At 39.3% G+C, this 21,394-nt stretch overlaps 1 protein-coding gene across 5 annotated transcripts; it reads left to right on the top strand.

Moving 5' to 3' along the window:
* Window positions 1–3,833: 3,833 nt before the first annotated feature.
* PEX2 (peroxisomal biogenesis factor 2) lies at window positions 3,834–20,636 on the top strand. 5 transcript variants are annotated; one of them, XM_043601237.1, is made up of 4 exons: window positions 3,834–3,985; window positions 6,262–6,292; window positions 14,846–15,014; window positions 18,735–20,636. In XM_043601237.1, the coding sequence occupies exon 4, from the start codon at window positions 18,752–18,754 to the stop codon at window positions 19,667–19,669; it is 918 nt and encodes a 305-aa protein (XP_043457172.1). In that variant the 5' UTR covers window positions 3,834–3,985; window positions 6,262–6,292; window positions 14,846–15,014; window positions 18,735–18,751; the 3' UTR covers window positions 19,670–20,636. The 5 variants fall into 5 exon arrangements, with proteins under 5 accessions (XP_043457172.1, XP_043457173.1, XP_043457171.1 ...); XM_043601238.1 differs by lacking the exon at window positions 6,262–6,292; XM_043601236.1 differs by lacking the exon at window positions 14,846–15,014 and having other exon boundaries at window positions 3,835–3,985.
* Window positions 20,637–21,394: the final 758 nt, after the last annotated feature.

The raw sequence follows: 21,394 nt of genomic DNA, 5'->3' as shown, positions 1-21,394 counted from the left end.
TCGTCACCAATAATTATAGCTAGCAATAGCTTATTATGTGGAGGTGCTGTTCTAAGTATTTCACATATAGGGCCTCATTTAATTCTCAAGCATTATTATTAATTCAGTTTATTGTTAAGTGAGATGCACAGAGGTTGAGTAACTTGTCCAGAGTCATCCAGTAACCAGTAGGGTAGAATTTGAATCCAGACATTGTGACATGAAATCCTGCACTCATTATTATATCACTAAGCATGTTTAGTAAATGCAGACATTCAGAAATTATTTTTACTATGTTGTGGTTCAAAGCACAAAGAGGCTCTGGACCAGACTGTGTAAGTTCAAATCCTCATTTCACCACTTAACAGCAGTGAGATGAGACATTACACAAGTGACTTCCTCACTCCACAACTGTTTCCCTATCTAAAAATGGGGATAATAATAGTGCATGTCTCCTAGGGCATTTCTGAGCCCTAAATGAGTAAATGCAGAAAAGGTTTAGAGTAGTGCCTAGAACATATTACACATCCCATAAAATTTACCTGTTATTATAAACATTATTCAATCCTAAATGCTGAGAATACTGGTAAGTAATGCTGTATGTACTGCATGGCCCCAGTTAAGACCTGCAGTAGGCAGAATAATGGCCCCCAAAATGTCCATGCCCTAATTCCTGGAACCTATAAATATGCCACCAAACAATGGCAAAACGGACTTGCCAGCTGTGATTAAGGTTATGGACCCTGAGATGGAGAGATTATCCAAGATTATCTAGGTAGCCCAATCTAATTAGATTCTTAAAAGATGGCAATTAGAGAGAGAGAGCAACGTAAGAAAAGGTAACAGAAATCAGCAGGAGGAGAGGCTTCCAAACCAGCAGTGCTGGCTTTGAAGAGGGAGAGAAATGACCACAACCCAAAGAACACGGATGGCTTACAGAAGCTGAGAACATGTCCTCAGCTGACAGCCAGCAATGAACCAGGAACCTACCACAGCAAGGAACTGAATTCGGCCAACCTGAATGAACAAAACACCAAATTCTTCCCTATACCTTATAGGAAGAAACACAGACCTGTGGATAAACTGATTTTGGCCCAGTGAAATCTGAGATGGACCTGTGACTACAGAACTGTTTGACCATACATTGGTGTGGTTTTGAGCTGCTAACTTTGTGGCAATTGTTACAGCAGCAGTAGTAAACATAAGATCCATGCTTAACTTTTTCTTAAAAGACTCAAAAATATTGATTTAAGAACTATGTAATATGCTAAAATGGATTTAACTTTTTAAAGTCAGCAATTTTAAACTGTTAGGGGCATAAATCAATGTCTCCTTTACATTTCTATTATTAAATTCCTTAGAACCTAAAAGTTCCTGAAAGGCTAGAAGAAAGTCATAAATAAGATGATATTATAATTCTTTTCATCTTTTTATATTTAAAGAAATATTCTATTTTTTTCTTAAGTTCTCATAATTAATGGATGAATTCATTATACTTTGATTTTTTACTAATACATTTTAAGCCCATAGCCAAATCCTAATAAGACTTTTCATTAACATGTTGGCAGGGATTTATAAATTCTAGGTTTAAACAATTAACATGCTGAATTTACAGAGGTAAAACACTTACATGCCAAATACACTATGCCTGGGTTATCTAATTTTTCACTGTCTCTGAATTGGTACTCATTAGCTCCAAGAAAGTAAGGGCCATGTCTGGGTGTTCACCTTTATATGAAAACTGCTTAGCAAAACTCCTGGCCCCCAGCAGGATTCTGGTAAATAAATGAATGAAAAACAAATACATTTTTAAAGAAAGTATAGAAAGTGGGAAATAAAGCTTCCCTGAAACCTCAGCTTACTAGCTCCCTGGCAAATTAAAGAGGTATACTATATCTAGAGGTTAAATGATACAAATTGGAGCTTATTTTAAACATTTTCAACAAAAATCTTACATGTTCTACAGTTTTATATCCTTAATCAGATTCAGTAAATATAATTCAAGTATCTTGATAGCTTGGTACATATATTTATTATTAACAGCTCATGCGATGTTCACGTGACATACATAAAGTTCCATGAATTAGAACCTGCTCTGAACATGTCATCTATATCATGGGGGGGGGGGGGGTGTATGTTTTTCCCATTTCCATAAAAATTCAATGAAGCACAGTGTATCTGCTGGTCTACCTGAGAAGTACAACATGGTTGTCTTCCTTCACAGGTGCTAAATGAAAGCCTTGGTCTTCCTGAAAAAGATTTTCTTATCCTCCAGAACAGCACCATTCAACATAAATATAACACAGGGAACATGTAATTTTAAATTTTCACACACATTCTCATTTCAACATGTAATCAGCATAAACTGAAACCGTTTGCATCCTTTCCTTTTCATACTAGAACCTAGAAATCCCGGGTGCATTTTACACAGACCTCCATTCGACCTACCCGTATTTCAGGTGGCTGGGAGCAACTACATTGGCCAACTGCAGCTCTAGAAAAACCTCCCTTCCTATGCCTAAGTGAGCTGCATACCCTGTGAACTTGTAGCTCCTACTCTAGCTCATCTGTACTGTTGGTTTATGTGGTAGAAAGGACTTTTTTGTCTTTGTTTTAACTAATTCAGGAAACCATCAACATCCTCCTCCTTAGGACTGTTTTTTTTCCCGAGATCTCCTTAGTGTATGGAAGACAATAAATATTGCCGGTATAAATGATGTTAAACTGTACACCTTGAATGCAAAGATGAATTTGAACACTATTAAAATCCGTTAATAAACGTTCTTTTGTCCATGTTTCATCCTGAGTAATGCCTGTTTCACAGAAAAGTTATTTAAAAAAAAAAAATAAAAATCTTTCTTGTAACGCTCCTTTAGAGGGTAAGCTCTAAACATGTAACGATACAGTTGTCGTGGGAGTGTGCGCTCCTGGGGAAGAGAGGTGAGGCAACAACTGAAACGTACTTAAGACCTACTATGTGCAGGAAGGTTCACCTACCTGTCTTCAGCTAAAGCAAACCCTCCAGCCGAGACATTGCTATCCACACCACAGAATCAGCAGGCAGTGGAAATTCACGCAGCTACACATAACTGCCTGGTGAAGCTCAAAAACTACCTTCCCTCAGGCCCTAGTCTTAGAAAGTCAAACTCGGCTACCCAGGGGTGGGCGACCTCGCCTTTCCGCGGTTCTCAGAGCTCCTGGATGTTCCAGACGGACCCCGCGGCCAGGTGCTCGCTCCCCGCGGTAAGCGCGAGCGCGTCCGGCCCGCCGGCAGGGCCTCTCGGGCCGCGGCTGCGCAGGGCTGACGGCCAACGAGACGGGGTTCCCGGCCTTCCTAAGCCTGCAGGGGTCAACACGCTACCCACCCTCGGCACGCACGCGCCACAAATCTGCCCCAGCCCCGAAGCTGCCGCCCCCGCCCACCCCGTCCCGGGACTTTCCTCCCCAAGAGGCCCTCCCGCAGCGAGCCCTCCACCCTGGGCTAGCCAGAGCCCGGCAGGCGCGGAGGCGCCCCGCTGCCACTCGGCGGCGCTTGTCCGGAGGCACGCCGCGGCGTCCGAGGACAGGGAAACCCTGCCCTCGGAGAGCGCCGACTCCTCCGCGGCCTCTTGACACAGCGGTCGCTTCACCCACGAGGGCCCGACCCGGGGCTGACGGGCTCGCGACTGTCCTGCCAATCAGATACGTTTTTCTCCGGATGGCCAGCCGACCAATCACCGCGCGCGGGTGTCTTCTTCGGCTCTTCGGCTCTTCGGCCCTTCGGCCCTTCGGTTCGCCGGCGTTCGCTGTTGCTGGGCCCTCCCCGGCCTTCCGCACCGCTCTAAAGCTTAGTTCTCCTTGTTTAATTTCCTCTTTTTTCTCAGACACTTCCGGGTCCTGCGTCGCTCCGGAAGCCCGCGAGTTCCGGAAGCCTGGGTAATCCAGGTTCTGCTAGGAGAAGTCAGGCTTCCCAGAGAATGTTTCAGAAAAAGTTACGTGGAACGGGGGCGTTTCTCAGACTCGTAAGGTCAGTGTCTGCCGGAGAGAACCGGAGTGCAAACCTGAGGTCTTGGTTACAGCTGGGAGGGCGTGGAGTTTCACGACCTTGTCGCTGTCGCCCTTAGCTTCAGTTTCCCCGTTTATTGGCTTCCTGTCTTCCTGGAAAAAGCAAATCAAAGTGTGATTTTTGGGAAAGGCAATGAAGCAATCCCGAGCTCCTAAAAATGATCTTAGAATCGCACCATTAAAAAGAAAAAAAAAAAAAAAACAGTGCTAGACTTGAGTTCCTGTGCCTTCCTCGAGGTGACCAAGACACTTCGAAATCACCGCGCATTTGGCGTTGGTGAGGTTTAATTCCTTATGAATGGCTTAAGAATTATGCAGTGTTCAAACTATTTAATATCGGATGGCTCGTGTAAAGTGTTATATTTGGTACAAAAATAGGTTGAGTATGCTTAAGTTTCTAACATTTTTGAAAGCCTGTGAACTTAGAACTAGTTTTAATTTTCTTGAGGAGGAAGAGCTGTCGCGAATGTTCTTGCGTAATTGCTTGCAATGAGTTTCTTATATTTAACATTGATTTCTGATAACTGTGAGAATAATTGACATTTTTCTTCTGGTATTTTAAAATAAAAGTCATTGTTTCTTTACTTATTTCTTTAGGCCCCATTTTCCAAAACATCACATTTAGTGAAAGGGCTTTTCACGAGACCAAGTTGTGTTGTTGACTGTTCACATCTAACACGTTCTGGTAGTCTTGATGCCCCTTGAGAATTTTTTACCTTAACAATTTCAAGCAGTTACAGGGAGATTGAGACTTTCCACTCTACAATTTGCAGTCTAAACATCTTCCCCTAATACATTAACTTTAGTTAAACCTGAAAAAAATAAACTTGGGATGGCTGACTTCTTTTTCACTTTATCTTCTCTCTGATCTGCCCATATTTTCAATTACTTGTATCCAGAAACATTAGAGTTTAATGATCTTGAGTCAGAAGGAGATTGCAAAGAAAAGAGGTAATGGAATTATTTACAAAGTCAAAAAAACGGCTTTTATATATACACGGAATATATATTACATATATATGTAATATAGATACATATTATAGATACATATGTAATATACAATATATATCTATATCTGTATTCCCCCCCCCCCTTAAAAAAAAAAGGAAGAAAATGGAAATAACAGGACATAGTAAAGAGAATACTACACTAAATCAAGAGAATTGAATGCTAGTCCTGACTCTGGTTTCGTTTGACCCACCCTACCTTGTGGTCTTAATCTCTTCATTTTTAGAAATTAGGAGTGTCAGTCAATCTGTGGTTTTAAATCTGTTCTGTAGAAGAATTCCTGTAGAAATTTCCTGGAACCACGCAGGGGAGAAACAAAGCAAGCCAACTCTCAGCCATATTTTACAAGAGTAGCTATTTTATGTGTTGTTTGAAAAAGTGTTTTCTGTTAAGAAAATTAAATTCATGTCTTTGAGGAGATGATCTGCGTTTCCTTCTAGCGTTAAGATTCTGTTTCTTAGGGTATTCATTTGTATCCAATGTGCATTCATTCGATTTGTACAGTTTTTTAAATAGTAAAAGATAAATTCATGGTTAATTCATTACTGAAAGCCTCGAACCTCTGTGTTGTCTCATTGTTTAGTAAGTACAAATTTCAAATTTAATTCTTCATGATCAGAATCATAATTCTTTATTTTTCTCTCTTCCTCCTACCCTTGTATTTTAATACCAAATTTTTAGGAATAAATTTATGTTTTGAGTCCTAGCCCCGTGTTTTCCTCAGAGCGTCACGTAATTTTAAAGTGTCTTTCTCTCTTGCACTCCACTGTGCTCAGGTTCCTGTTGCACAAGGAAATGTATGGCATATGCACAATCTTTATTTCTGGACAAAAGTTCTGCTCTGAATCACTTGCTCCTTTTTTTCCTCCCTTGATTATCTTGGGCAACTTAGAAGCAAATTGGATGTCCCCTTTATCTCCTTCCTGTGAAATGACAGCAGTTTCTAAACATTCCATGTTCCTCTTCAGTTCCTTTGGAATGTGGAAGAAACCTCTGGAGAAAAGCCCTGTCCTGCTCCATTTGCCCCATGTAATCCTGGCACTGCAAATACCAGCACTGTCATTTCTCTACATGGAGGTGGAGGCAGGGAAAAGATGGCTAGCACACACTCTTCTTCCCACTGTGCACTGTTTATCAACTTTTCAACCTTTACCGTCTGTAAAATCAAAATGCCCTTTTCTGTATTGCTTTCTATTCTTTTAATATATTTTCCTTCTTTTTTTTTTTCAGAGCTCTTCCTTCTTAACTGCCTGTCAATAAGGTGAGATAAAATTCCATCCAATCTGTGTTTTCTTCTTACGGTTAAAACAAAAATACCCAAGAGCTGTAGAGTAGTTCTGTTTTGATTATGCATAACCGTTCCCTTCTAGTAATAGATGAATTGACATTGCCTCTACTTTGCATATAGTGTGTGTTCATAGCAGTTAAATGAATGTTCACGCCTCATTTTTTTCACCCACATATTCCCTTTGTTCAGATTTGACTTTCAGTCTCTTTGAATGGTTCTCTGACCACATATATAGAGTCAGGGAGAGAGAATGTAGACAAGATGCATCCCAGGCAACACGGGCAACTTTACCACGTTCCTTTACTTTCTTTCCCCATTTTACAGTCCTGAGAGCTTGACTGGCAGTCTGGTCTTGTGAATGATCATGAGGGGAAAAAAATTAGCTTTGAGCTCTGCGGGATTGAATCCATACTACTTACTAACTCCCTTTGTGTGTTCCACAGTTTCTCTAGTGTTTACCAGAAATTTCCTGATTGTCAGTCTGACCTTAAACAGGTGCTTAATCTTCTCAGGCCTAACTTTTGTCTTCTTAAAATGGATGTGATAGTACTTACTGTGTGATAAGGATTATATGAGATAAAGAATGTAAAGAAAACATAATGCCTTGCACATAATAATGTATCACGTGATACTTCTTCCTTTTCCATTGCTAATAATGCCTCTTCTGCTTTGTGGATATTTCCATATTGTCTTGAATGCAGTAAAATATGCAATTAAACATGTATGCCAGTAATATGAAAGTCATTTAAAATTCTCTTCTTAGGTTCTAAAGCCTTTTTCTAATTTTATAGCATATTAAAGATCTAGTTGCTTCATGTGTTTCATGTGGCTCTTTGTTTATCCTTGGATTGTAATTTCTGCTGTAGTCCATGCCTACACTCTTAATAGTGCTTAGCCTTTAAAATAGCCCTATTTGTATGTCATGTTGTGCTCCTAAAGTGTTTATGTTCATCTTTTAGGCCCGTCACCACCTTGTCAGTCGAAGACACTAGTTCAGAGCATGGCTCTGCCACTTCTAGGTGTGTGATTTTACACAAGTCAGCAAATCTCTTTCTCTCTATGCTTCAGTTTCCTTGTTTTAAAACATAAATGATAAAAGAACCTCTTTGATTAATATTGCAAGGATGAAGTTATTTAATATTTATTTTTGCAAAGGATACTTAGCCATGATAGTTCCTTATTAGCACTTGATAACTGGTAAATGGTATATATTTACTACAGTCGTAAACTCATAAATTGGTAGGGAGTATCTTCCATAATGCTTTGCTGGGTTTTTTTCTCTATGATAGTGTCTTTGTCTCACATGTTCTGTTTTGATTTCTCTACTTTCTCTAGCCTTTTTCAAACTCATGTCCAACATTACCATTTCCGCAGTTGGAAACGGCTGTTCTTTTTTTTTTTTTTTCCTTCCTCTTCCAAACTTTCCTAAAACAGTCCCTATGAGGATTCTAAATAGGTAGACTTTTCATAGTTAATTTTTTAAATTGATTCTTATATCTTTTAACTGCTAGAGAGTATAGTGTGGTAAAATGACTTGTCCAGAGGCACACAGCCTGTTGATGAACCTGGGCTAAAATACAGAACTAATCAGAACCAGTTGAACTCTCTTTCCCCATATTCAGTCAAACATCTGCTCTTTATTTTCACAACATGCTTTCTCTCTTAAAGACTCAGAAGTATCAACTTTCTGAAAGAAAAGATTATGAGTGCCATGCTTTTCTCTTAAAAATGTATTTGTAAAGCTAGGCCGACATATTGGAAATTCTGTTTTAAGGTTTGAAAAAACCAGAGGGAAACTTTTCTGTTTGTTTTAGGTACTTGAATAAGTACATCATAAATATAATAGGGAGAATGCTTAATTGTGTAAGACTTACTATAGTCTTGAAGATTGTAGTATTTGAGTTGAGTTTCCTTTTCTTCCTGAATTAAAAAAAATATATATGTATAATATGTATATATATATATATATATACACATATATAGCATATATGTATATATATATAGTGGGTATGTATATATACATATACATATATATATATATATATATATATTCTCATCTGGTAGGGCAAGTTGTTCATCTTTTTGAGCAATTTATGCTATTGTGGAGTTTATCCTTCAGATATATTTTAGAAACATTTTGTTGAGTACTCACTACCACTCCCCAAAAGAAAAATCCTGTTTGGATTTTGATGAGGGTTACATTTAAAAGTAATTTAGAAGAATTTAGTGTCCACAACAGAATTTTAAAATTTCACACGTCTTGTCCATACCCCAAAGAGTACAATTGGGATTTGTAGCATTGGATATCTATAAACTATTGAAACTTAGTTTATATTTGATCAAAGAGAGGAACAACAGAATAGTGACAAGTCATTTAGCAAGCCTGTGGCAGAAGTGGGATTTGAACTTCTTGTTGTTGACTTCTAGGCCTATTCACAGTGCCAGAGGTCGCAGTGTCCTAATGGATCTCAGTCATAGCTTTTTCTCTTTTGCTCGTGTTTGAAATGTGCTCTGGGAATCGGTGTCCTGTTAAATCCCTCTTTGATGCATGTCCCACTTATTAGTATTGATTTCAATACAATGGACAGTAAATCTATCTGACTACACAAAGGAAATAAAATAGTAAGGTGTAGGTTCAAAGCTTAAGATCTCCAGTTATAGGACTTTATTCACATAACCTCATAATATGAAACCATTTATTTAAAATTTTTTCAAACCTAAAAGGAAAAAATGAATGTATTGTCTCATCCATTTTGATTACTAGAACCTTTGGGATAGGGTGGCAGTGACATTGTCATACTAAAAATTAGTTGATTGTTGTGGATCTGGGAAAGTATGGCCTGGCAGTGGTTGCACAGATGGTTTGATACCTTAGAGATTACTTGGGAATCACATGTTTCTGCTGACAGAGTTTACAGGACTGTAAATTTAAATGTAGAATTTTTGTAGGCAGCATGCATTGACAAATATGCCTAATGGTAATACATCTAGTACTGAGAGTCTCGGAACAGGTCAATAATAATGTGTATATTGATAGCAGCAATGTAGGAGATGTTACTTGGTATTATAGCTAAAAATCCATGTTATCCCCTTAATCATAATTACATTAATATTGACAAGCCCTTGACAATACCCACATTATTATTGATAGATTTCTGTCAATAACATGTTTTAAATAAAATATATTCATTCATAATTTGTACTATACTCAATAAAAGCTCTGAAATACATCCTGAAAATTCTTCCTTCTTTAGTGAGATGCAATCATTTGATTTGGGTTTGGAATGTGATATAGATGGCAAAGTTTTATTTAGGGGAATGGAAAGCATAAAAGGAAAAGAGTAGTTATTTAAGGGATAAGCTCTTAGTAAATGAATTTCGGGTTTTTTTCTTTTTTCTGTGAAAGAAAAGCAGTGTGACTTGTCTAGTGATAAAATGTTAGCAGGAGACCTTTTTAATAGTTTTTAGTGTTAGATCATTTTGTCTTTTTTTTTTTTTAGATCATTTTGTCTTAAACCTATGTATGTGACAGGTTAATCACACTAACCTGTAGATGCTATACTTTGCCTTGAGCATCTTTTTCACATACTCTTAACATAGTAGTGTCCTTCACTAGACACATATTGTTTAGTACCAATTATACTTCTAATTATTTTTAAAAGTCTCTTTGCATGACCATAAACATATCCCCCTGGTTGGCCCTTTAGATCTTAAATTAGTATGGTTTGGGAGGTGGGGATTGGGAAGGGAGTTATAGAATTGTGTATTAGAAGAATGAAATTTCATGGTAGAATAGGAAAAGGTATTGCCTGTTTTTAGCATTTTGGAAAAATCAATTTGAATTAAATCTGATGGTGTTTGTTTCAATGCTGAACAATCCCAGCTTTAAAAAAAAAAAAAAGATTGTTTTGTATTTTTTTTTTAAACTATTCAAGTTGGAGCCTACTTTTGAGAACCTAGATACTAAACTACAAAACCCAATAATATGGGGATTGTTAAACCTTACTTAAATTAAATTCCTGAAATAGACTGGCTATTAGTTGGGAGTGAATGGCAATCACTATACCAGAGTCAGGAAGGTATTGGTTTACCAAAAAAGGATTGGGGTTTTTTGATTCAAAAATGCAGGGGTGCTGTAATCTTCTTTTGATTTTTATTAGTTCTTAACTTTCATTACTTTAGTTCATTACTTTAAGTTGTTCAGAAAGTTATTAACACCTCAGTTAAGGGCCTTGCATTGTTGCAGGAATCCTAGGACTGGTCTTCATGAACTGCAGCCTTCATTTTCTTCAGTCTTATTGAATTTTGCTATCAGAGTAATCTTTTAAAAATACATCTTGTTATGTCTCTTCTCTTCAATGATTATTCATGTTTATGAAATCACTGCAGTTTCCTTAAAGTGGGCTTTTTGCAGTGGGTTACCTCTTCAGCCAGTCTGTCCTGTCAGCTTGTTGTGCTTAGTCACAGCAGATGACTTGATTCTTTGCTTGTAGGTAACAAGCACAGCACAGTGATGGGAATTAAATAACGACGGATGCAGCTCACGTTGGAACCCATCCCAATATCTCCCAGATAAACTATGGCCATGTTTCATGGCTTGCACATTTCTGGGGTTTGCACACAACCTGTTCTTGTGTCTTAAATGACCTTTTTTTCTTTTCTGCCTGGAGAGTTTTGTGATCCTTCACATTTCAAGATTCATTCTTTGCTTCAGAGATCAATGGCTAGTCCTGATCATAGTAGCATCCTATTTCTTTAAAAATGATTGACTAAAAGGAAGTTAACTGAGAGTTAAATTTTTGGATTGAATTCCTGGTACCTAGGAAATTGCCCGGCATTTGGTAAGTGCTCAAAAAATGTTGGTTAAATTGAGCCACTTGTCAGAGAATTAGGATTCACTAAAACACTCTCCTTACATTATATTGAGAATAACTTTATGTGACTTTTACAGGTATTTATGACATTTTGCAATGCTTCACACCTGTTCTGAACAATTATTGTTGTACAGCAGTGGAGGGAAGAGGATTCTATAGTCAGATTAATTGAATTTCTAGTTATTTCTGTTTTATCAGTTTCTTCTACTCCAGGGCCTTCCCCTTCTCTAAAGCCAACATTCTAGAATAACTGTATCTGTGCAAAAAGGGAAACAAAAGGAAGAGGAATGGAATGTCACGTGTTGGTGATGAACTAAGGTTGGATGCCCATCTGGACTGCCTGTACCATGTCCTGTTCAGCAAAGCACCCTAGGGTCAGATAATCAGTGTGCATTCCTGAAGTTTTCTTACTTCCAAATGACAGGCATTACCATATTGATGAGGGTTAAATAACCAAGGGAGAGGGTCCTGCTGGGACCCATCCCCATTCTCTCAGAATTCCTCCTCCATCATCTCCTTTCAGATAAGATACAAGAGTGTGATGAGTTTCACTGAACCATGTCCCTGCCCCTTCTCGCCTAGCCCCCATACACGTACACATCATAGTGATGTCATGTTCACTATTTAACTGCCACAGTTATATTTTAATTTTGTAGTCAGTATTTCCTGGAAAAAAAAAAAAATCCCTTGACCACAGGTTGATTGAGGCATTAGTATGAGTAATAATGAAGATTTCAGTCTTTTGAAATAAATTTGCCAAAAACAACTCAGAGTCTTTTTCTTCTGATGCCCATCCCTAGCCAAAGAAGCAATAATATAGTAATAATAATACTTGCCAGTTTCCAAACCACTTTCATAACATTATCTGGTTTAATCTCAACAACTTTGTGTGGTAGCTGTTATTTCCAACTTTGTGAAGAATCCGAGGGTAATGACTTTTTTTTTTAAGATCACATAGCAAGTAAGTGACAAAGCTGGAACTTGAGCTCAGGTCTGATTGGTTTTAAATTTGCTTTTTTCTACTCTGTCACAGTTGCCTAAATAGGAATGTAGAGCATAGGGAGGGGTATTCCACTTGAACTTACTATGGTGTGTAACGGACAGTGTCTGTTCTATGTTTACAACTAAAAGAAGTCACAAAAATGACTAAAATGTTGGAAAGTAAAACCTAAAACAAAAAAATAGAGAAATTATTCATCTGGAAAAGCAAAGGCTGAAGAACAGTTTAATGATAGTCTTTTGGTCCATTACGTAGGGAGGAGATCGAGCCCAGCTGTTCTTAATCTACAATGAGGCCAGGCCTGGGGAGAAAAAGAGGAAAGGGGAAAAAAAAAGTTAAACTGTAACAGAAGGGATAAGAAAGAATTTTTCGATAATAAGGATTGTTAAATATTGGATTGGTTAGAGAGTGTGTTAAGTCTCCTTTTCTGGCAGCCATTAAAAATTCCTGTCTTTGCTAAATGTTAAGTATGATTCCTCCAGAAATGAGGTATTTGAAATAGATGATTCTTCTGAGAAACCACTCCCTCTGACCAGTTTTTCACTAAATATAAGTAAGGAACCTGAATAGAGAAGGCTCCCTTCACCATCCAGTTCATCTAGATGCTTTCCTACAGTATTCAGTCAGTACACTCATTAACTACCAAGCTACTCATTCCGTTGCACATAGATTCAACAGATATTTATTGAGCAGCTACAATGAGCCCATCTTTGTGGTAAACTCTATAATTAATTAACATACTCATCAACCACAATGCAGAACTGATGATGACTCTAGTATTTAAAGATACATAAATTGGCACAACTCATCCTCCAACGTAGTAAGCCGTAGATTTCATCTGATACTCAACTGAAAAAAAATAATCGATCCAGTCCAGTTTTGGGGGTGTGAGAGACGTAAGAGGAGGGAACTGGTAGTGTGGACTTATATCCATGTACAGTAAGGTCAGAGCTTTTCAAGGGTTATTTGACAATAAGAGAGCTTCCCTTATCTTGCTGACCACAGAAGGTGAAATCTGGGGAAGATGCAGAGTTGTAGCCACTATTATAGTAGTCACATTTGCCATATGCCCACATACCATAGATGATTGTAGAATTTTGCATGAGGAAGACTTAGCTAGAAATCAGTCACTTTGTAGGTGGTGGGTGCTTTGAGCAAAAAGTATAAGATAAGACACTTTTCCTTAACTGGTTCAGGGAAAGAAGATGCACTGACGTGACTGAAATTACAGGACAGGTGGTTGAGGGCTCAAGTGAGTGGCACAGACCATCACTGCCAGAGTTGAAGGTGGTGATAATAGGAGTTGGAGATAGTTTTGAAGGTTTCACAAAAAATGTTGAAATATTTTTTGTGAAAATCCTTCAAATGTGGAATGTGAAGGGCAGAGAGTTGAGGGCAGTGGGGATAGTTGGAGAAAAGGTAAGTGTTTATTTAGGTGCCTGAGAAAAGGCACAGAGTCAGGACTGAAGGATGGCATGGAATTCAAGAGCTGGAGACAGAATTGACTAGGATAGGTCTGAGAAGTTTGTACTTTATTCCAGAGGTAATGATGAGGTGAGAAACCAGTGATTTGGTAAGTGTAGGCAAATACACTTTTGGTTTTGCTTACGGGTTGTTTTTTTTTAAAGTTCTAGTTTTTTTCCTCAATTACATAACTGATGTAAGTTAGAAAATTTGTAAACTGCAGAAAAAAGTGAAAAAATATCTTACTGATGATTTCTTGCATGAATTTTGGAATTCTTTTTCTACTGAGATAACTTCAAAGTGTTATATATATTCTCTTTGAGGACCTGTGATATCATATACCTCTGTTACCAACCTAGTTGTCTGTTTACTTGCTTGCCACCCTTGCTAGACCTTGGTTAGGGTCCTGAAGTGAGAATAAGGATTTAAAGAAAAAAAACTTTTTGTAAGTTTATTTTTTTATTTTGAGAGAGAGAGAGAGAGAGAGAATGAATGAATCCCAAGCAGGCTCCTCACTGTCAGCACAGAGCCCAATGCAGGGGTTGAACCCACGAACCATGAGATCATGACCTCAGCCAAAATCAAGAGTTGGACACTTAACGGGGCGCCTGGGTGGCTCAGTCGGTTAAGCGTCCGACTTCGGCTCAGGTCATGATCTCGCGGTCTGCGAGTTCGAGCCCCGCGTCGGGCTCTGGGCTGATGGCTCAGAGCCTGGAGCCTGCTTCCGATTCTGTGTTTCCCTCTCTCTCTGCCCCTCCCCCGTTCATGCTGTGTCTCTCTCTGTCTCAAAAATAAATAAACGTTAAAAAAAAAAAAAAAAGAGTTGGACACTTAACCAACTGAGCCACCCAGGCACCCTAGGATGGTTTTTTATCTCTGCATCCCAAGCACCTAGCAGGTCTAGGATATATCGATGGTCATAGAGTGTGTGATCTCTAATCTCACAAGGTCTACTTTAACCAAAGAAAGGGAAAGCCAAAGACCGTGTAGGATTTCTAATATCCACTGTGGATGTAGAAATGAGAACTAAACAGAAATGAGTGAAAGGGCAGGCAGGCAGCACGGCGCCATATGGATGATAGGTGTGCCAGAAAAATCACAAAGTTTGCTTTGGAATGGACCAGCCCACTCATTCTCAACATCACCAGGAAACTGGTTAGAAATGCAAATTCTTGGCTCTCGTTCCAGGCCTACTGAATCAGAAACTCTGGAACTGAGACACTGTAGTCTAAGAAGTACAAGCGATCATGATAAACGCTCAAGTGTGGAAACCACTAGCAGAGAAGAACAGTGAGACTACAGGACTGATGTGAAGACCACAGTATAGGAAGATTGGAAACCCACAGATGTGTGTGATGTCAGTGAACATAACCATTGAACAGCCATGGTAGTTGGAACGGGAAAACTAGGACAGTAAGGTTATGTTGTTACAAAGAAAGCTGAGTATGTTGTAAATGGACAGGATCTACTGATCTTGTTTAGTTCACTGCCTTCCTGATCTTAGCATTTAGGTAGGGCAGGTAGATTTAAAATAGATTAGTCCTAGGAGAGGGACCCCACATTCAAAATCTACCCTCAGATTGTCTCTCCTATATCTCCACACACCTGCCTACAAACTCTAGCTGTCTCATCGGAGCCTCAGATCTCTAAAACTACTGTGGTCATTACCTTTCCCTTCAAACCTGTATCACTGCTTGTGTTTCCTATTTCAGCAAATTGGGTTATCATCCACTCAGTTCAGTTATCCTTGGCTTATTTCTCCCTAAATCGTGTCAGTTCTACCTCTTCGTAGCTTTAAAGATACCTATTTTTCTCCAGCCCTGCTGATATCTTTATAATTTAGACCATCATTATTTTCTCATTGATCACTTTAATAATCATTTAACAGTCATCTTAACTGGTCTCTAAGCCTCAAGTCTTTTCACCCTCAAATCTATTGTGAATATGGCCAGAACAGGCTGTCACAAATGCACATTTGATTAGTTCTTTTCTAAAAACTCTCCAGTGACTCCCCATTAACATAAAATAATGTTGATAAAATACAGCTTCCCCAGCTTGGCTATTCGGGGCTTTACCACTGGTCTCCTGTTTCCTTTCCAGCCTGTTGTCCTTGCACCTTCAGGCCTTGCAGCTGCTCACCCTGTCCTTGGAATGCCATTCTCACCGTTCTCTACCAATCTGACACTGCTAGTCCTTCAGGTAGCCACTTAGATAGTACCTCTCCACGAAGCCTTCTCCGACCTCCTGAAGTCTAGTGTTAAGAATAATGCCTTGAATTTCCCCTTGCGTATCCTTCGTTGCACCTATTATTGCCTGTTTATTATTTTATATAGTGCATTCTTCCCCACCCTCCACCACACTACATTATAGTCTCCACAAGGGTTGAGACTGTGTCAGTTCCACCATTACATCACAAGCTCTGACACATTAACTGGCAAATAGCAGATGTACAACAAACATATTGAAATAAGTAATAATCAACAATCTGGATATGGTTGTTTGAAATCATTTTGAAGGCTAATGGGTAGGAATTTGTCTTTTCTATCCTTCACCTACCCCTGACTTTATCCTGTTCATCTAGCATGTGTAGCTTACATCCTGTGTACTGGGCACTGTGCAAGTTGTGAAGATTCACCTGTGACAAGATTCAATCTTTGCAACAGGCTTTATCCTCTAGTGGAGGAAATAGTTTTAAAGTAGTGTGTGTATAGTACATAAAGGCCAAGAAGGTGAAAGAACAGAGTGCTAAGGGAACAACTAGAAGAGGCACCAACCCAAATTTGGGGAGTCAGGAGGAAGTTATGCCTAAGCTATTAATTAAAAATTTAGTACTTAAAAACTGAAAACTGAGTTTTTCAATTAAAGAACAGGAACATACTGTTCCAGATGGAGGGAACAGACCATAAATGTTTACTAGGGAACTAGAGAAGGGGGCACCTTATGATTGCGGGTCATAAGATTGTGTGTTCAGAAGACTTTAGTGTGGGGAATGCACTGAAAAAGCACTGAAATAGGATAGACCAATTAGATGTAATCCAGCAGAGAGATAAGGGCAGCCAGAATTTAGGAAGAGGCTTGCAGGGGAAAGAGTAGTGAATGGATTAAAAAAATATTTGGGGCAAAGAGCAGACCTTGAAGATTGATGCGATTTATAGAGAGAAGAAAGGGAACTCTGTCCTAACCTCCTTCTTTTCCTGTAGTTCCTGGCTAGTATGAGGTAAGGATTTTACAGAATTTGCAGCAAAATCCCCACTGCCATAGCTCTGGGCTGTGGAATTTTGAGGGAGCTGCAGGACGGGGGCAAAGGTGAGATCACCCCAGAAGGCAGATGACATTTATGGGATAGAAGTATTCCTGTCAAATGTCTGGTTTGGGAGGAAAGCAGCACTAAACAACCTGTTATTTAATAGGCACTTTTGTTTTCTGTACCTGAACTTGTAAAGCATGCAGTCTGCCACTGAGTCATCTAGGATCTGTGAGTAATTTAAAAACATCCCTCTTAAAAACCTCTTTAATTGTCAAAACAAACAAACCTCTTTAATTGTCAAAGATATTCTCTCTTTCAAGAGGTGCAAACTCTATTATAGGATGTACTTTCAGTTCTTTAACTCCTAGCAAATTACATGTAATATCTTTTTAGTAAAAATCATAAATAGTATTTGAAAGGACTTTAGAGGTCAGTTTATCTCAGCCCTCAGTTTTGTAAGTAAAAAAAATAAAGCAGAGATTAGGTGAAACAACTTGTCCAAGATAACCATTGCCACACCATTGGTGACAGTGAATTTCAGTGGGACACCTGCCTCCCTCTGTAACTTAGTGTTCTGTTAGTACGCCAGGCTTTTTGAAGGCCCAGCGATCATTCATGATCAAGCTCCATGTGTTCAGGGCCCATTTTAGAAACTGAGTTTAAATAGATTGCTTGTCATAGTTTGGATTTATCAGTTCTTTAATAGTAAGTAAAATATCTATACTGGTCTGTACATTCCTTGACAACAGCAGCCACTGGGTGGCTTGTACATTATAGGCATTTAATAAGTCAGTCATACCTAATTAACTACTAGTCAGTTTTTTCTATTTCTGTAAGGGATTTTTGTCCCCTTAGCACCTATATGATTCTTTAGTGTATTTGTGAAATGGTCCTAGTATATATTTTTACATCATAGTTTTCTTAGAAAACTGTATGGGGGCTCCTGGGTGGCTCAGTTGGTTGAGTGTCCGACTGGCTCAGGCCATGGTCTCATGGTTCGCAATTTAGAGCCCTATGTTAGGCTCACTGCTATCGGCAGAGCCTGCTTCAGATCCTCTTCCACCCACTCTCTACCCCTCCCCTGCTCACGCTCTCTCTCTTTCTCTCCCTTTCAAAAATAAATGTAAAAAAGAAAAAACTGTAGGATGTGTACCTTCTTAATATCTTAACAGCATTTCTGTATTCATGTTGCTTTGTGCTAGTATGTATCTTCTAAAATAGTGTGATAGCATAATAAACCCTGATTGGGCATTTTAATTTTTTCTCCTAACTTCCTTTATGGACATAAAACATATTTCAGAAAGATTAAATGACTTGTTAAAAAATATACCTTTGGAGTTAGTAGAAGTGCTGGCAATTAAACTGGGGTCTTGACTTACATTCCTTGGAATGTTCCATAGAGTTCACTGTATTTATTAAGTTCATGTATTTCTCCATTCCTCTTGTTATTATTTAGCATCATCACTGTTAGCATCAGGATTTTATGATCTCTGCTAAAATATCTGACCAAGGAGAATACTTGGAGGTAATTTGTGGAGAAAAAGGTGCAACTTGCTACACCAGTTATTCCTTTGATGAAGGGTCAAAAAAGGAGGAAAAAAAAAAAGAAAAGGAAAAGAAAGAAAAGCAAGGAAAAGAGCAAAAGGAGAAAGTAAAAGAAAGAGAAGGAAGAAGGTTGCAGTAAGAGGTGATCGCTCACTGCTCTCTGACACCTGCCAGCCCCGTCTGTGTGTCTTGGGTCATTGGTGTACCACAGTCGTAGACATGTAAGTTGAGGAGATGGTATGAGCTCGCAAACGTCTGATGTTCCCTAATTGTACTTTACCCTAGAGACCTTCAGAGAAGACATGGCTTCCAGAGAAGAGAAGACAGAGAGGACAAACAGAGTGCTAAGAATAAGTCAGTTGGATGCACTTGAACTAAACAAGGCCCTGGAGCAGCTGGTCTGGGCCCAGTTTACTCAGTGCTTTCATGGATTTAAGCCAGGGCTGTTGGCCCACTTTGAACCAGAGGCGAAAGCATTCCTGTGGCTCTTCTTGTGGCGCTTCACCATCTACTCGAAAAATGCCACTGTGGGACAGTCCGTTTTGAATATACAGTACAAAAACGACTTTTCCCCGAAGCAGAGGTACCAGCCACCGAGCAAGAATCAGAAGCTGTGGTATGCTGTGTGTACAATCGGTGGCACGTGGCTGGAGGAGCGCTGCTACGACCTCTTTCGAAACCGTCATCTGGCGTCATTTGGGAAAGCCAGGCAGTGTGTGAACGTCATGGTTGGACTTTTGAAATTAGGTGGGCTGATTAACTTCCTGATTTTCCTTCAGAGGGGCAAGTTTGCAACCTTGACAGAACGTCTCCTAGGCATCCGTTCTGTATTTTGCAAGCCCCAGAGCGTGCGTGAAGTTGGCTTTGAGTATATGAATAGGGAACTTCTCTGGCATGGTTTTGCTGAGTTTCTGATTTTTCTCTTACCACTTATTAATATCCAGAAGTTGAAAGCTAAATTATCCTCATGGCGTATTCCTCTGATTGGTGCTCCTAACGGTGACAGTACCTTAGCCACCAGCGGCAAACAGTGTTCTCTGTGTGGAGAGTGGCCCACCATGCCTCACACCATAGGATGTGAGCATATCTTCTGTTACTACTGTGTTAAGAGTAGTTTCTTATTTGACATGTACTTTACGTGCCCTAAGTGTGGCACAGAGGTACACAGTCTGCAGCCACTGAAGTCGGGAATCGAGATGTCAGAAGTGAATGCTCTTTAGAAACTAAGACTGTGTCCTCTGAGGAAAACTGTATTGTGTTTAAGTCCTTAGTATTAGTCATGCTAAGCATACCGTTTAGGTGTTTTTTTTCTGAGGGGAGGTGCTTCTCTGCCACTGTCTTCTGTTCCTTTCCAGGCATGACTAAATTCTAATCACTAGAAACCACATGGTTCTAAATACATTATGTAAACAATAATGTACTACTTTCTCTAAATCATTGCATTCAATTTTTAGTGTTGAGAGGAGTGGACAGTTTTTGTCAGTATACTAAAAATGCTCTTTCATTTTGCTACTTCCTGGAAAGAGGTTAGATTCTAAAACAATTTTGGAGACTCTGGGGTGAGTGTGTATTTATTTTCAGAGATGGCGTTGTAACATCATAATCTGACATTGATAAAGCCCTGTTGTTTTAAACCTTAGGATCTGATGCCCCAGTTGTAATTTTAAGCTTTTCTCTAAAACCCGATTGTAGGGGGTTCGCTTGGCTTCATTCGCAGGCAAAATGAAGGCCACCAGAAGCTCTAGGCTGATGTTCTGGCAACTTTCTGATCTGCCTGAAGTGAGGGCTTCCTGCCTAATAGTTCTAGCTAAATCTAGGACTCACTGTCATTGGTCTGCCTGGGACTATGTCCACATTTGTGAACCAGGATAGAAAACTACTACTCTTGATTACTCAGATGTGGGTGACATCCTCACGTGTGTCACATGGACCTGTAGTAGGAGAGTAGGCAGTTCACCACAGGAAACTGAAGTGGCTTTGAAAGAATAGTGGACATGGGGTAGGTAAAAACAACAGATCCCTATTAGAGTTTACATTTGCCTTTTTTACCAAAAGTCTGCATGCATGCGGTTTTTAATTTTACCGGTGATCTAAGTTGATGAGGACATAACTGAATGATTAACTTACTAGATTGCGGATTTGAAAGGATTAAATAAATAAAGTCAACACATTTTGTTATAATAACAATTTGGTTACAGTGTTATTTTGGTAAAGTGTGTTCTGAGTAGATGCCCATACTGTCATAATTTTAACATGAAAGTAGTATTTTACATATATGCTAACTAATAGAGTTGTCAATATTATGGGGTTTTGTGTTTTTCCAGACACTAATGGCAGTACAATGTATTTTTTTAATTTTTTATTGTTATTTAACATCTCCCACCTCACTAAGTGATTGCCCACATGGAGTCAGGGAGTATGACTGTTTTGCTCATCACTGGATAACATACCTCTCCAATAGAGACATTCTGTTAGCTGAACAACAAAACCTAATAATCACAGATCGGGTTTTGTAGAAGCAGATGTTGCAAGGGTTTTGAAGTTCTTTGGCCTGGATTGGGCCAAAGTAGTCTGACCTTCTTACCTACACCTCTGGGTCACTGGCCATGGGCTTCTCTGGGAAGGGTGTGGCCTAGAGCATGGCGCCTCTCTGCAGCTGAGGCAGACCCTAAAGGAGCTGACCCCATCCTCCAGCTGGGCAACAGATCCATCCTGGGAAGAGCTGGGTGTCCAGCCTAGTGTTTACCACACCTAATACTGTCTCTCCGTTGTTTTCCTTCATAGTTTTCCATTTTTGTTTTTCTTGCTTGCAAGCATGCAGACATCACACTAATGGCAGGTAGCCGTTCAACTTAAAACCATCGGGTTTCGGACTGACTTGTGCACTCAAGTGCTTCAGGGAACTCCAGCTCACTGCAGAGACCTAGGCCTGCTGGCTAAGTTGC

Source organism: Prionailurus bengalensis, chromosome F2 (genome assembly GCF_016509475.1).
Source record: "Prionailurus bengalensis isolate Pbe53 chromosome F2, Fcat_Pben_1.1_paternal_pri, whole genome shotgun sequence".
Classification (NCBI taxonomy): Eukaryota; Metazoa; Chordata; class Mammalia; order Carnivora; family Felidae; genus Prionailurus; species Prionailurus bengalensis.
The sequence above is the reverse complement of the archived record's forward strand: the minus strand, read 5'-3'. Positions and strand labels throughout refer to the sequence as shown.